The sequence below is a fragment of the Talpa europaea genome (genome assembly GCF_964194135.1).
Source record: "Talpa europaea genome assembly, chromosome: 9".
Classification (NCBI taxonomy): Eukaryota; Metazoa; Chordata; class Mammalia; order Eulipotyphla; family Talpidae; genus Talpa; species Talpa europaea.
Window position 1 is genome coordinate 77,754,143 of NC_140076.1, and position 14,238 is coordinate 77,768,380.

Consider the following 14,238-nt stretch of genomic DNA (forward strand, 5'->3'; position numbering starts at 1 on the left):
GGTGAGAGAATTCACGCAGGCAGAAGGACCGAAGGACACTGCTGAGGGGAGCAGCGGGCGGCAGGAGAGGTCTGCGCGCCATGCGGGACCCTCCTCCGGTTGCCGGGGAGCAGCCGGGGATCGAACCGGCGCCGCAGAGGCCGCGGGCAGCTTCACAACCCAGCGCTCAACCGCTGCGCCACCGGGGAGGCCAAGCACATGCATTTTTTAATGCACAAATAATAAAGCAGTTTTGAAAGCTTCTTCAACAATATCAATCTTATCTTTTTTCATAACATTTACAGGTTTGTGTGGAAGGCAACGCGACGTTCTTCTCAGGGAATTTTAAGACGTCATCCCCTTAAGACCGACACGGTCGCGCCCAGTCGGCCCCCGCGCTGCCGGCTGAGGAGGCGTGTCCCTGACGTCACATATGGGCGGGGCCGGACTGTTCTAAATCAGTCTGGTAGGGGCGCTTCTTTAGGGGGTAAAGGCTGTCCTGGGAAGTAACTTTCTTTCCCCCCACTTCTAATTTCTTTAGACATTACTTAAAATGTCCGGAAGCACACGCGAAGGCCGACAGTGCCCTCTACAGCCACGAAGAGAGGGGCGGATCCCCTCCTGCGGCCTCGCCAGCTAATGGCCGCTCCCACTCCGCGCGGGGTGGCCTGACTTCAGAGATGGGCATAAGTGTCGGCTTCAGGGCTCGCCGACAGGACGACCCATGGCCCCGCTAGGAGGCTCCCCGCGGCTCGTGCTGCTGTTCAGCGGGAAGAGAAAATCCGGGAAGGACTTTGTGACCGACGAGCTACTGAGCAGGTGTCCGAGGGGCGGGAAGGAGGGGAAGCGGGCGAGGGCGGAGGAGCGCCCCGCATCACGTGACGCGGGAGGCGTCTGAGGGTGGGCTGAGCTGCGGAGAAGGGGGTCCTGGGGTTGCGGGGCGGTCCGGCCCTGCGGGGGGCGCGGTCAAGGATTGTCACCATCACATAAAGCGGGCGATCTCCACACGCCCATCACAGAGACTTCAGCTGCCACATCTCCAAATACGTTAAACTGTAGATCTCTCTCTCCAGGAAATATTAGTAACAGTTGCCACTGAGGCATTTTTCTCTACAGCTGTTCCTGAACTTCAGGACAAGGAGTCGGAAACACAGACAATAGATTTTCTGACGATCACACCCCAGTCGTGGTTGACTCCTAACTAATCGTTGCCCAGCACACCACCTAAGAGCAGGAGTTTATTGAAACAACCTTTATTAAGTGCAGAGCACTGAACATGTGTATTATTTCATTTCATCCTGCAGACCTCTTTGGTACTGTGTGGTATTATTACTCAGAGTCTCTGCTTCACAGATGAAGAAACTGAGCATCTGGCAAGTTAAAAAAACCAAACCAAAATCCAAACTTGCCGGGGTCACAAAGTAAGTGGCAGGCAGGTCCAGGATTCAGATTCAGCTTTAGTGTGGCTCCAAGGAATGGATTCTTCCTGAATTACCACATTATCTTCCCAAATAACACTTTTCACTTGATATTTTGTTGGGGCATAGGCCAGGAGAGCAGAAGAGCTAGTGAGAAGGGGGAGTAGGGCATCTTTCCTCTTGAAGACCAGTGTGGTAGGAGTACCAGGAGGTTGCTTTAAGGTACCACAGGGGTTCCAAGAGGTTGTGGGGGAGCCTCGGGTAGAGGGTGCCATCTGGATCTTCCATCACCAAGTATCTACCATCTTTTCCTAAATTGTATGTCTTCTTATCCCCAGAGAACAGTCAAATGGTGTTCAGGAGCACAGATTCTGGTATTAAAACTTCTGGGGAAATCCTGGTTCACTGCTTGCTTGTGTGTGATCTTGTACACATTTCTTATCCACTCTGTTTTAGTTTTGTCATCTGTGAGATAGGGATAATAATAGAGTGATTGTAAGGATTAAATGAGACCATGTATGCGAAGGGCTGAGGACAATTCTTGACACGTAGTAAAGGCATGGGAACTAAATGCTGGCTGTTATTTATTTTGTGTTCCCACTGCTGACTTCATTACTTGCAGTGTTGCTTTAGGTAAGTCAGTTCTCCTCACAAAACCTGTTTCCTCATCTAAGTCATGGAGATAAGGACAGCTATCTTACCATGTCAGCGTTGAAATGAATCTGAACAGCTCAAGGCCAGGGCAGGAATCCTGTATCTTATTCATATTTGTATCACCTGGACCCAAATATAATACCCAAGAAACGGTTGGTTGAGCGAATTGAACTGCTGAATGAATGATTGACTTCTATTGTGACAACCATGTCAGGAACTGAGATACTCCGGCAGTGAGAGAATTTGTTCAGGGATCCAGCAGTAATTCAGCCAGGATATTGCCAGACAGGGATGTTCACACTATAATTAAAATTTTACTTGTTTTATCTGTTAGTTTCAGACTCTTTCACATTCAAGTTTCAAAATAATCCTGTGGGAGACAAGCGGAAACAGTTATCCCCACTTTACAGATGAAGAAATAGAGTCAGGGAAGTTGTGAGGCGACAGAGTTACATAGATAAGAGTAGCATAAATGGGGCTTCAACCCTCTGGACTCCTTTTCTGGGGTCCAGAAGTGCTAGGTTAACTGGATTTGGTTCTCCCTGTTCCACAGACTCGGAAGTGATGTCTGTGCTATCCTGCGTCTCTCTGGTCCACTCAAGGAGCAGTTTGCTCAGGTAGGTGACAACTCTGTGGCATCTGGTGGGTAGAAGGAGCCAGCTCCTGGGCTTTGGTTGCTGTGGGTATCATGCGATTCACCAGCAGGGCCCCTGCTGGCTGGGTGGTGGTCAGCAGTTTCCGTTTTCTGTGAGTGGATATTTTGGGAGCATTTTTAGCTTAAGATATTTCCCCACTGGCTTCACTCACTTCAGGTCACCTACCAGGGTGTGTTCAAGAAATTATGTTCAGGAATGGCTGTAGATGTGAGTGGCAGCTCCAATGGCCTCGGGTTAGTGTAAGGGCCTACACATGCCCCCTTACTCAGAAAGGGTGACACATATCATTCCCCTCTCCACCGGCCCAGAGGGCCTGCCACAACCTCAGGATTACCCCCTCAGAAATTAATTGTTAAGATATGGTGTTAAGTGAAAAGAGAAGATGTAGAATAGTTAGAGAATTCTACATGTGTCAAAAAATGGGGAACAAAAATTGTAAACAGGTGCTTAGATATCCAGTCATTCAACATTATTCCAGCATTGTGTTAAGTACTGTTTCTTGGGGTGCATTAAAACCTGAGGAGGGGCCTTCCTGGTGGCATAGCGGATTGAGTGCAGAGATATGAAGCTATCTGCAGCCTCTGCAGTGTGGGTTTGATTCCCGACCAGCCAGAGATATTCCCACATGGCATAGCAGACCTCTCCTGTCTCTCCCACTGCTCCCCTCAGCAGTGTATTTTGGTTGTCTGCCTTGTTCTGCTCCCGCTCTGTCTCTGGTGAATCCCCTCATACTCCTGCGCCTCTGGCCTATACCACAGCTTTTGTATAAAAATAAATAAATCTTAATAAAAAAATAAAACCTGAGGATACAGTGGGCCCTTGAACTATGCAGGGGCGGGGCAGTGACTTTGGTGGTTGGGGGAATGACTCCCCCCCTGCAGTTGAAAATCTGCATTTTTTTTTTTTTTTTAAAGAGGATTCACCAGAGACAATGGAGAGCAGAACAGGAGGACTGACTGAAATACTGTAACTAGCAATAAAAAGTAATTGCTAGCCCTGTGCACAGGTGTTTGAGGGAGGCTCGATTCCATGGGATTCAATGACCACACCGTATTAAAAAGGTAAAAGGGATTTATTGTGAGCAACATAAGCGATGCACATGCAAAATTATAAACAGTGCCCCAAACCTGACCAAACTGATGAACATGCATACATACTGTACAGTTTCCTCAGAAATTAGCATCACGGAGGCAAAAAAGTCAGCATTCTGGAGAACAGCATCACGGAGGCAAAAAAAGTCAGCACTCCGGAGAACAGCATGGGAGACATATCCACGTCCAGCAGCTGCGAGCAGCAGCAGCTGGGCGACCACTGTGTTTTTATCTCCCAAGGTCGGATATGGCCAGTATCCAAGCTAGGGATTCATGGTGGGCTGGTCATGTTTCTGCGCATGACGCCCCGGACTTACATAACCAGCCATATTTCTTGGTGGTCCCGGACATCGTGAACAGTTACATAACCAGCCCTATCTTTTGGCTCCTGGTCCGGGCGCTGGCCAGGCTCCCGGATCAGGAGGCCAAAAGGTGGTCGCACATCTTCCAATGTCCCCGGCAAAACGACATTAACACTTTATTTTCCTACAAATACACTGCTGAGGGGAGTAGCAGGTGAGACAGGAGAGGTCTGCCCCACCATGTGGGTTGCTCCCTGGCTGGCTAGGGAAGCTGAGGATCGAACTCCTGCTGCAGAGGCTGCAGATAGCTTTATAGTGCTGTGCCACCAGGGAGGCCCAGCATATAAGTTTTAATTTCTCCAAAAGTTGATTAGTAATAGTCTGCTCTTGACCAGAAGACTTATTGGTAACATAAACATTAATGATATATGTATTATACACTATTCTTGTAATAAAGTAAGGGAGAGAAGAATATATTATTAAGAAAACTTTAAGAAGTGGCCTCCTTGGAGGCACAGTGGTTAAAGTCTCAGCGCTATCAAGCCATCTCCAGCCTCCTCATCATGAATTTGATCCCTGGCCAGGGAACTGACCCACATGGTGCAGCAGACCTCTCCTGTCTTGCCCGCTACCCCCCTCAGCAGTGTATTTCAGTCAGTCCATCTGTTCTGCTCCCCACTCTGTCTTTGGTGAACCTCTTAACCCCTATACCTCTGACCTACTCCCCAGCTCTTGTATGCATAAATAAAAATCTTAAAAAAAAAAGAAAACCTCAAGGAAAAGACCATTCATTATAGTACTATATTATATTTATTGATACTGAAAGTTTACATGGTTAACAAGATCAGTTGTCTGTCAGTACCTACATCAATATCTTCTTATATGAGACAAAACAGTGTGGCTGTTATAGGTATTACTAGCCGTAGACATCAAAAATGAAAAGGTAGCCATGAAAAAGAAATTCGTGTTTATTTACATGTATAATGACGCATGTGTTGATAATGAAGACGCAGCAATAGGGTTGCGTCATGGCTTGGCCTGTACATGAAAATATTTATTTATTTATTTATTTGGTCGTTTATTTATTTATTTATTTATTTATACAACAGCAGGGCCACAGGCCAGATGTGCAGGAGGGTGAGAGGATTCACCAGAGACAGAGTGGGGAACAGAACAGGCAGACTGACGAAATACACTGCTGAGGGTAGCAGTGGGCGAGACAGGGGAGGTCTGCTGCGCCATGTGGGACCCTTGCTGGCCGGCTGGGATCGAACTGGTGCTGCAGAGGCTATGGACAGCCTCACAACGCTGCGCTCAACCGCCTGCGCCACCAGGGGAGGCCCTGTACATGAAAATTTTTATGATATACAGTATTTCAATCATTAGTCTTATGCTCTTTTATCATAGTTCGTGCTAGAATAGACTATTATCTACATATATATCTGTATATATATTATGTTTTTGTGATAAATGACTTTTTCTTAAATTTTTTGATATTTCTAGGCCATGTAGTTTTTTTCAAATTGTCAAAATTCTCCAAAACATTTCACAGTATATTTACTGAAGAACATCCATATCAAAGCAGACCCACAGGGTTCAAACCCGTGTTGTTCAAGGGTTAGCTGTACATGGGAGGCTACCGCGGGTGCCTCCAGGGAGAGACCTGGCTGGTGGACAGCAGCGGGGGGAGTTTTTGCTGTAAATGAATGTGTATCTTTTAAATTTTGAACCACGTAGATTGAAAAAATAGAGTTGCTAAACTTGGATTTAAAAAATAAACAGGGGGGCCTCCCTGGTGGCCCAAGGGGTTAAGACACAGCACTATGAAGTGATCCACAGCCACTGCAGCACAAGTTCGATCCCCAGCCAGGGAGCTAACCTACCTGGTGCAGCAGACCTCTCCTGTTTCCCACTGCTCCCCTCAGCAGTGTATTTTAGTTGATCCACCTGTTCTGTTCTCCACTCTGTCTCTGGTGAATCCTCTCCCCACCATACGTCTCGCCTGTACCCCAGTTCTTGTATGCACAGATAAATAAATCTTTAAAAAAAAAATAAACAGGGACTCTTGGATATTTAGATGTCCACGAGGGAACCTGGGCAGTGACATCAGCTTCCCACACAATGAAATATCTTGTCCCCTGTGTTTCTGTCCTTGACCACCAGATGCACCCCTCTGGGCATCTGGTCATGGCCTTTTGGTCAGTTGGCCTGAGTCTAGCTCTCTGGAGCCACTTAAGAGTTCATGCCCCACTTCCATGTGACAGCCCTGTGTTCGTGGGAACATTCCTCTGTTCCTTCTGTACCTTTGGGTCTTCTCCCACCACCATTCGTAGACAGCAGTGTTGGGGATCCTGGGGATAACTGGATCCGTGGTTTTCACATTTTTTTAGTGGGAACTTTCCCAAGTGAGATCAGATGCAGAAATTCTTTATATCCAGTAGACAGACTGGGAGTGATTATGATTTGTGGGAGACACTCAGCTTTCCCCAGTGGGGCCCGGGCACCTGTGAAGAACACTGGGACTCTGAGGAGCAGCTAGAAAGCCACTGGTGTTCCAGAGTTCCCAAAGCAGACTTGCTGCAGACCTATTATCCAGGCTGGAGTGGAGGTGGAGAGAAGTTTTCCTTTTTAAAACCTCAGTAGGGGACAGAAAGACCAGCCTGCCCTATCCTTTACAAGTCCACCCCCACTTCTATTCCAAAACAAATCCAGAATTAATCAATGTACTGATTTCTTAAATCACAATGGGAAATACGACTGACAAGCAAACCATGATGGTCCTGGTGGCTCCTCCTCCCCTGTGGCAAGAGGTGCGTGGGAAACCAGTGTATAAGCAGGAGGTGGCTTCTGGCCTCACCTTGGAGGAGGGATGAAGGGAGGTGATTTTGCAGTTTGCAGATGGAGAAACAGTCTGAGGAGGGAAGGTCTTCCTGTAGTGAGCTCACAGGGAGGTGGAACGTGAACTGAATGTTTCTCTCTCCTGGGGTCCTGGATGGACCCCTCCTCCTTATTAGTCCTTGGAGAAGGAGAGGTCAGGTCTGGAAACAACTTCCCATGTGATTAGAGTGCCCTTCTGCTTCTGGGTGTGGAGGGCCCCAGTAGTGCCTGGAGCCAAGTGGAGTGATGCTGCAGCAAAGGTGCTAGGAATTGGGGTACGAAAAAGGGGGCAAGGTGGGAAGAAGAGAGAGACAGGGAAGCCAAGTCTCTTGGGTTTATAGGGGGGCCAACAATGTCAAAAGGGTTCGTGGGAGGACATGGAATGTGGTGTTTTCAGATTTCCCACTGTAGTTAAAGGCTAAGCCTGTGCTCAGGGGATGCAAACTAATTTCAGGATTAGTTTAAGCCAGAAATAATTGGGAAGGTAAAACTGTTGCAAAAGAGAAAACCACATCACATATTTTAAAGACAAACTGAAACAATTTCTGGATTATCTTGAGACCTTTGTTCCATCTGCCATTTGGGGATTTCTTGGTTTCCAGGTCTCTTTCCTCTGCAGGCGTCTGTTGGCCTCTGTCCTGGAGAAACCTCATTAGTCTTTTCATGGGCCCTGGGGGAGGAATGAACCTGTCTCAGGAGTCTAGCAAAGTCGAGAGGCCGGTGACATAGACTTAATGATGTGCTCTGGACAGGAGCACGGCTTGAACTTCCAGAGACTCCTAGATGCCAGTGACTACAAGGAGACCTATCGAAAGGACATGATCCGCTGGGGGGAAGAGAAGCGCCAGGCTGACCCAGGCTTCTTCTGCAGGAGGATCGTGAAAGGTGTTTCCCAGCCCATCTGGGTAAGCCGGCTCTGTGGCAGCATTAAGGAAACCCATTTCTCTAGCCCTCTGCTTTTCCCCACATGCTGTAGATCTCAGATGCATTGGTTTCTCTCTCCACTGCTGCCACCTGGAGCAAGCCCCCACTGTCTCATCCACCTTTGATTCTTGCAGACAAAATGATGTTTTAAAAACAGACACTGGGCCTCCCCAGTGGTGCAGCGGTTGAGCGCTGGGTTGTGAGGCTGCCCGCAGCCTCTGCAGCGCCGGTTCGATCCCCGGCTGCTCCCCGGCCACCGGAGGAGGGTCCCACATGGCGCGCAGACCTCTCCTGCCGCCCGCTGCTCCCTTCAGCAGTGTACTTCGGTCCTTCTGCCTGCTCTGCTCCCTGCTCTGGCGCTGGTGAATTCTCTCACCCTCCCGTGCTTCTGACTGTACCCAGTGTGTGTATAAATAAATAAAAATAAATCTTTAAAAATTAAAAATAAAAATATTAAAAAAAATAAAATAAAAACAGACACTGAGTCATGTCACTCCTCTCTTTAAAAAACCTTGTCCCATTGTTTTCATGAGCAAAATCAAAATCCTTAACATGAACTTTTGGGCCTTGAATGATGTACGTTCTGCTACCCATATGAACTCTTTTTGGAATCAGGGCCTCTCCCTAGATGTTCTGCCTGCCTGAACTTCCCTTTCTTTCTCCACCTGTTTGGCCCCAGCTCAGCTTATAGGCACCTCTGCAGGGAATCCTTCCTTGGTGCCCATGTCTTAGCTGGTGCTCCCTGGCAGGTGCTCCCATGGTACCTTCCCTCTTCCTTCCTCATTCACTCTGTCAGCCTGTGTTAGCTGCTTGACCCAGGCCTGCTTCCAGCTACTGGGGATAGGCCATTGCAAAAATGTGAAGAAGTTCCTACCCGCTGGGAGCTTATATTATAGCTGGCCATGGAGGGAGCTGGATGTTCAATAAATATAGACTGTCAGGTGGAGGTAAATATGAAGGAGCAAAGTGAAGCTGGCCAAGGGTATTAGGAAGGCTGGGCTTGGGTTGCTGCTTTATTAAGGATGTAGGGAAAGGCTCCCAGATAGGATGACAACTGAGTATAAGGAGGAAGTAAGGGAGAGAACCGAATGGATGTGTAGGGAAGTAGCTTTCCAGAAAGGGAGCAGGCCCTTTTCTGGAAAGGCCCTGCGTGGAATGTGCCTGGCATATCTGTGGCAGATCCAGGGGTTGTATGGGTGAGGGTTTGGGTAGGAGTGTGATCAGATCCTACAGTTTCCTTGGAAGAGTCTGGGTTCTGCTGAGTTAGATGAGGACCCTTGAAGGGTTTGGGCAGAGGAGAGACATGAGCTGATCTATGTCGAAAGGGCTCACTTTGCTGCTAGGAGGAAGATGGCTGTGGAGCAGACAGGCCAGTAGAGGACGCTTCCCTGACAGGTGAAGTGGCTGCAACTCGGCTCTGAGTAGTCGGAGAGTGGAGGAAAGGGGTTGATTCTGTGCTGATTTTGAAGATAGAATCAAGAGGATTTGCTGGTGCACTGGCTAGGGGTGTGAGGACAGGAAATGGTACCAAGCAGTTGGACAAATATACTTGTTATTTTCTTATTCTTTCTTCTTCTTCCTTTTTTTTTTTTTCTTTAGAGAAAGAACAAGTTTATTGAGGAGAAAGGAACAGAAATAAAGTGGACTCCCAGACCAGTGGAACCAGGCCAGGGAGGGGCAAGGAAGCCCAGGTTATACTTGTTATTTTCTGAGACCAGGAATGGGGTGGGAGGAATAGGCTGAAGAGAAAATCAGAGGCCCTGATTCAGTCATGTCAAGGTGGAGATGCGAGTTGATGAGGACTGTGGTTGCACGGTTCTCAGTGAAGCTGCTGTCTCGCCCACCAGACTGTAAGCGCCACCAGGGCGAGCACCTACTGTTCTGCTCACCACTCTGTCCCCAGTGCCCAGCACACAGTAGGTGCATGCTGTTTATTTTTTTTAGTAACTGGGTGAATGAACACGTCAGCACCATGGACGAGAAGAGCGGGCCTGTTTATTCACTGCCTCATTCGTCAGGTGTGCTCGTGTGTCAGACAGGGCACAGGCCCGGAGACAGCGGTGATTGAGTCAGACTCCTTTCCCTCATAGAACTCTCTCTGGGAAGGCCAGACAAACAATAAACATATGACTAAATTAATAAGGAGTGATGATTTTAAGTGCACTTAGTGCTTGGAGGAAAACAGCCCATCAGGATCACGAGGTAGGACGGGAGGCAGGCTGGTGGGGAAGGCCTCTCCAGGGTGCCACTTGAGCAGAGACCTCCGTGGAGTGAGGGGGCTCATTCAAGGCCCAAAAGTTCATGTTAAGGATTTTGATTTTGCCTGTTTGTCCAGGCAGAGGCAGTAACATGAGCAAAGACCCTGAGAAGGAGAGGTGGTCGGCCTGTTTGAGAAACGGCCACAGATAGTGTCTGCCGTGAAATGAATGAAGGGAAGACGATGGGAAATAGGTGGTAGATCTTGTGCTGCCTTGTAAGTTGGCGTGAGAGCTTTGGGTTTTATTAGAATGATGGGAAGGGAGACTTTGAGTGGTTTAGGGACAGGGACTGCCAAAAATCAAATTAGTGTTTCAAACCAGGAAACCTGTTAGAGTACCTTTGTTCCTGGCCTCAGTTTGCTCACCTGTAAGATCAGTGTGTGAATCCACTTTAGGGCCCGAGGGCTCTCCTTCATTGCAGTGATGAGCCCCATCATTGCAGGTCACCAGTCTGTCCCTGGCAGAGAAATGTGGACAGAGTGGGCTGTGGCCACTCTGGGGGGTCTGCTCAGAGAAGAGGGGTGTCTCTTTGGCTGGTTGGGTGACAGTGGGGGTGGGGCTACACTTGTCTGGATTCTCCCGGACCTGTGCCCCTGCTTATTCAGACGGTTGCTGGCTCTTCTTTTCTCTCCCCCTTACCCCCTGCTCTATGCCTTGCACCCTGACCTGTTGGTCACATGTCTGTGTTCCTTCCCCACAGCTGGTGAGTGACGCACGGAGGGTGTCTGACATTGAGTGGTTTCGAGAGGCCTATGGCGCTGTGACACAGCTGGTCCGAGTGGTGGCCTCAGAGCAGAGCCGACAGCAGCGGGGCTGGATGTTCACGCCAGGTGTGTTGCTCACAACCTTTGCCCCTAAGACTGGCACATAGGTCGTCCACACCTTCTGCAAACCAGGCCACCCACTCTTGCGCTCTAGGTCTTCCACTTGGTTGCTGGCAGGCGGTGGGGGAGTGAGACAGGGATTATAAAAGGGAACCCAAGGCCTGGGCTCAGGAGAGCCTCCAGCTTAGAAAGGGGAAGGTGTCCCTTGGGGTAAAGGTCCCCTGAGACTTTGGCCTGACCTGTTTTCACTAGGTCAATGGACTTCTGGAGGGCCTGGGACCCACCCCACTGCTCCTTCAGCTTTGCTCTTCTGCCTAAGGGCCGGTGTGCTAACAGCAGGTAGCAGGTGGGAGGGCGGGCCTGACAGCCCTCATTTCATTTTGATTAGTAGTGTGTTGGGGGTGGCAAAAGGGGAAGCTCTGCATGGCAACTTTAGTCGTGCCTGCCCAGACCTGCTCTGTGGCCACTCAGAAGCCTAGCTCAGGCCTCTTTCCTGCCCCAGGTCCCTGTGACTTGGGGAGTTTAGGCCCATGTGCCTGCCCCCTCCTAATGGCTGCTCATTTCCCAGGTGTCCATCCAGGCCAGTCCTGGCCTGAGTGCCCTGCCCACTTTCTCACTATGTCATCACAGCACACTCACCAGGTCCATGTGTTATCACATTCTCCTTGTTACGTGAGAATGGCGCACACTGCCTCCGGAGAGGATTGGACCAGAGATTTAGCGATAGAAATAATTGACACAACCAGCTTTGCAGAAAATGAAAATACAACCCCCTTTTGGGTTGTCTATATAGATTTAGATCACCCAGTCTGCCCTCCATTGGCAGCCGTGAGTGAAGAGTTAACTCAGCTGGATAGTCTGGGGACTTGATGGGCAGTTGAGCCAGATAGCTGGTGTTTTAAGGGTTGGGCAGTACCCATTGGACTGGGTGAAGCTTGGCCCCATTCTGGCAGAGGGAAGGTAAGGGGAGGGTGGCTCCTTCTGGAGCCAGAAGGCTTGATATCCAATGTTTGTCTGGAGGGCTGGAGCCTAACCTTGCCTCACCTCCTTCACAGGGGTGGACGACGCTGAGTCAGAATGTGACTTGGATAACTTTGAGGACTTTGACTGGACCATCGAGAACCATGGGGATGCGCAATACCTGGAGGAGCAGTTGAAGAGCCTGGTAGAATTTGTGCGCTCCAAACTATAATCCTAGGTCCTAGGAGGCACCAGTGACTGCCAGGGTGAGGGTGGGCTGACTGCCAGACATGTGGTCACTGAGGCTGGGTAAAGTGGGGGAGCAGGCAAAGTGCCAGGATCTAGAGCTCTGGGGGATGGAGATGATAGACAAGTCAGGAAACCTCCAGGAGCCTCTGTTTATGGAGATGACAGCCCTCCCTCTTTAGGAGATATAAAGGGAAAGGGGGGTGAACTGGCTGTGCTTAAAGTGGAAGCACTGCTGTCTCGACAGTGCAGGCCTGTCAGCCTTTGGTAGCCTTGCTTCCCTTCTAGATGCTCTCAGCCCTTTGCTCTGAGTGGGAGCCTGGGCTGCTCAGTAGATACAATAAACCTTGGAGCACACTCTCTGAGCTGGACATTGTCATTTCCTGGACAAAGGCTGCCAGCCCAGCCTTTGTGGGGCTCGCAAGGGCCTGGAATGCATGCTGCTGACACTGACCTCAGCCTAGGTCATGTAGGTTACTGGCCTGCTTATGTTGGAGGCAGGATGGGGGTCTGAAGGTCTCATCTGGATTGCCTCTCAAAAGAGTCTCAGTGTTCCACACAAGTTGCCACCAGTAAGTACCCAGAGAGACTGAGGTATTAGAGCAGGGCAGAGACACTAGAGATCGATGGCCCTGGCAACCATTGTGTGACCCTGGGCAGGTCACATCATGAAGAGCCTCAGCCTTTCCCTAGATGTGACTTCTTATATTTACATCACTTTATACAAGGTGATGTAGATTATACAATTTCTAGATTTCTTCTAGATGCTTCACAACTGTCAGGTGAAACGGGCAAGGAGCGTATTTCCATCTGCATTTAGCTGATACCCAGAACTCAGAGAAGTGAGACAACTTGCCCAGGGTTTCAGGGTCAGTGAGAGTCAGGACTCAGCCTGGAGCACATACCGCCCCGCTTCTGCCACAGTCCTTTGGGATGTGGTACAAAGTCCATGGCTCTTTGTCATCCTCAGGCCTGAGCCAACCACCCCAACTCTGGAGCCTTGACCTCATTCCCCTCTCACAAATCCTGGGGTCCTCACCAATGAGGGACTTATATCAAGTTTCATAAAGATAAGGGAATTACATCAGCTTCAATGTGACCCAAACTGAACTTTGCACATTCCTGCCCAAATTTCTGCCCAGGGAGGAAGGCTTCCCTGGATCACCTTTTTCCTGTATTAGTTCCCTGGTTCTGCCAGCCTGACAGTGGGCACGGACTCCTCCATTCCCCCGACTGCTGGGACTAGTCACACTGTTTCTCTCCCTGTATCTTCCTTCTGGGATTCTCACTGGAAGGTGAATTCCTCGAGCGCAGGGGCCATATCTGTCTTGTAATTGTAACCCTGGCTCCTGGAACTGTATTGGCCCACGGTGGGTGCTCTGAAAATGGGTGTGATTTAATTCCGGCGAGACAGGAGTGTGGGAGTCATATTGCCATCAAGTAGGTAGTAATTTTATGGTAGCTCTGGGGGCCAATCTAGACAGGGGGCCATGCCTTGGGATGAAGGGACAGTGCTTGGTCAACCCTGGGGCGGCATGGACTCCCAGCCTCCTTCTCTCGAGGCCCCACAGATGTCTTCTTTGGCACTGACTTCCGGTTCCTTGGCGCTTTGGGGTACATCTCAGTCTCTCCCTAAATTAGGAGCTCCTTGCACCCTGCTCATCTTTGTGTCCCAGTGCCTGGCACTAGCAAGGGTGGTGACGACCGGGGATGAGCAATGATGATACTGAGTGGCCACCAAGCACCATCTCTCATGTTAGGTAATTTAAATGTACACTTAGAAAGAGTTTTTTAGAATGAATAAAAAAAAAAAAAAGAAAAAAAGTATTGACCAAACTTCAAGCTTTCAGGTACTGGTTTAATGGCCATCACCTCAATGATAGTTTTAACTACAGTGCTTTTTCAGGACTGCCATTGGCTAGGCACCATGCCAAAATTTCACACAGGCGTAGGCATTTTTCCTCCCATTTAACTGAGGGGTAACTAGAGGACTTCTGTGGTGCCTCCCAAGGGTACAATAGTGAGTGCAGGGCTGGCACTGGGTCCTGT

General features: G+C 49.4%; 1 protein-coding gene across 3 annotated transcripts; it reads left to right on the forward strand.

Annotated features, from left to right (window-relative positions):
• Window positions 1-703: 703 nt before the first annotated feature.
• On the forward strand, window positions 704-12,175 carry PMVK (phosphomevalonate kinase; the record flags this gene model as incomplete). Of its 3 annotated transcripts, none has more annotated exons than XM_084244335.1 (5): window positions 704-798; window positions 2,605-2,683; window positions 7,682-7,882; window positions 10,860-10,989; window positions 12,039-12,175. In XM_084244335.1, 5 exons carry the CDS (start codon window positions 704-706, stop codon window positions 12,173-12,175), a joined length of 642 nt encoding a protein of 213 aa, XP_084100461.1. The 3 variants fall into 3 exon arrangements, with proteins under 3 accessions (XP_084100461.1, XP_084100462.1, XP_084100463.1); XM_084244336.1 differs by having other exon boundaries at window positions 2,605-2,668; window positions 7,730-7,882; XM_084244337.1 differs by lacking the exon at window positions 704-798 and having other exon boundaries at window positions 2,616-2,668; window positions 7,849-7,882.
• Window positions 12,176-14,238: the final 2,063 nt, after the last annotated feature.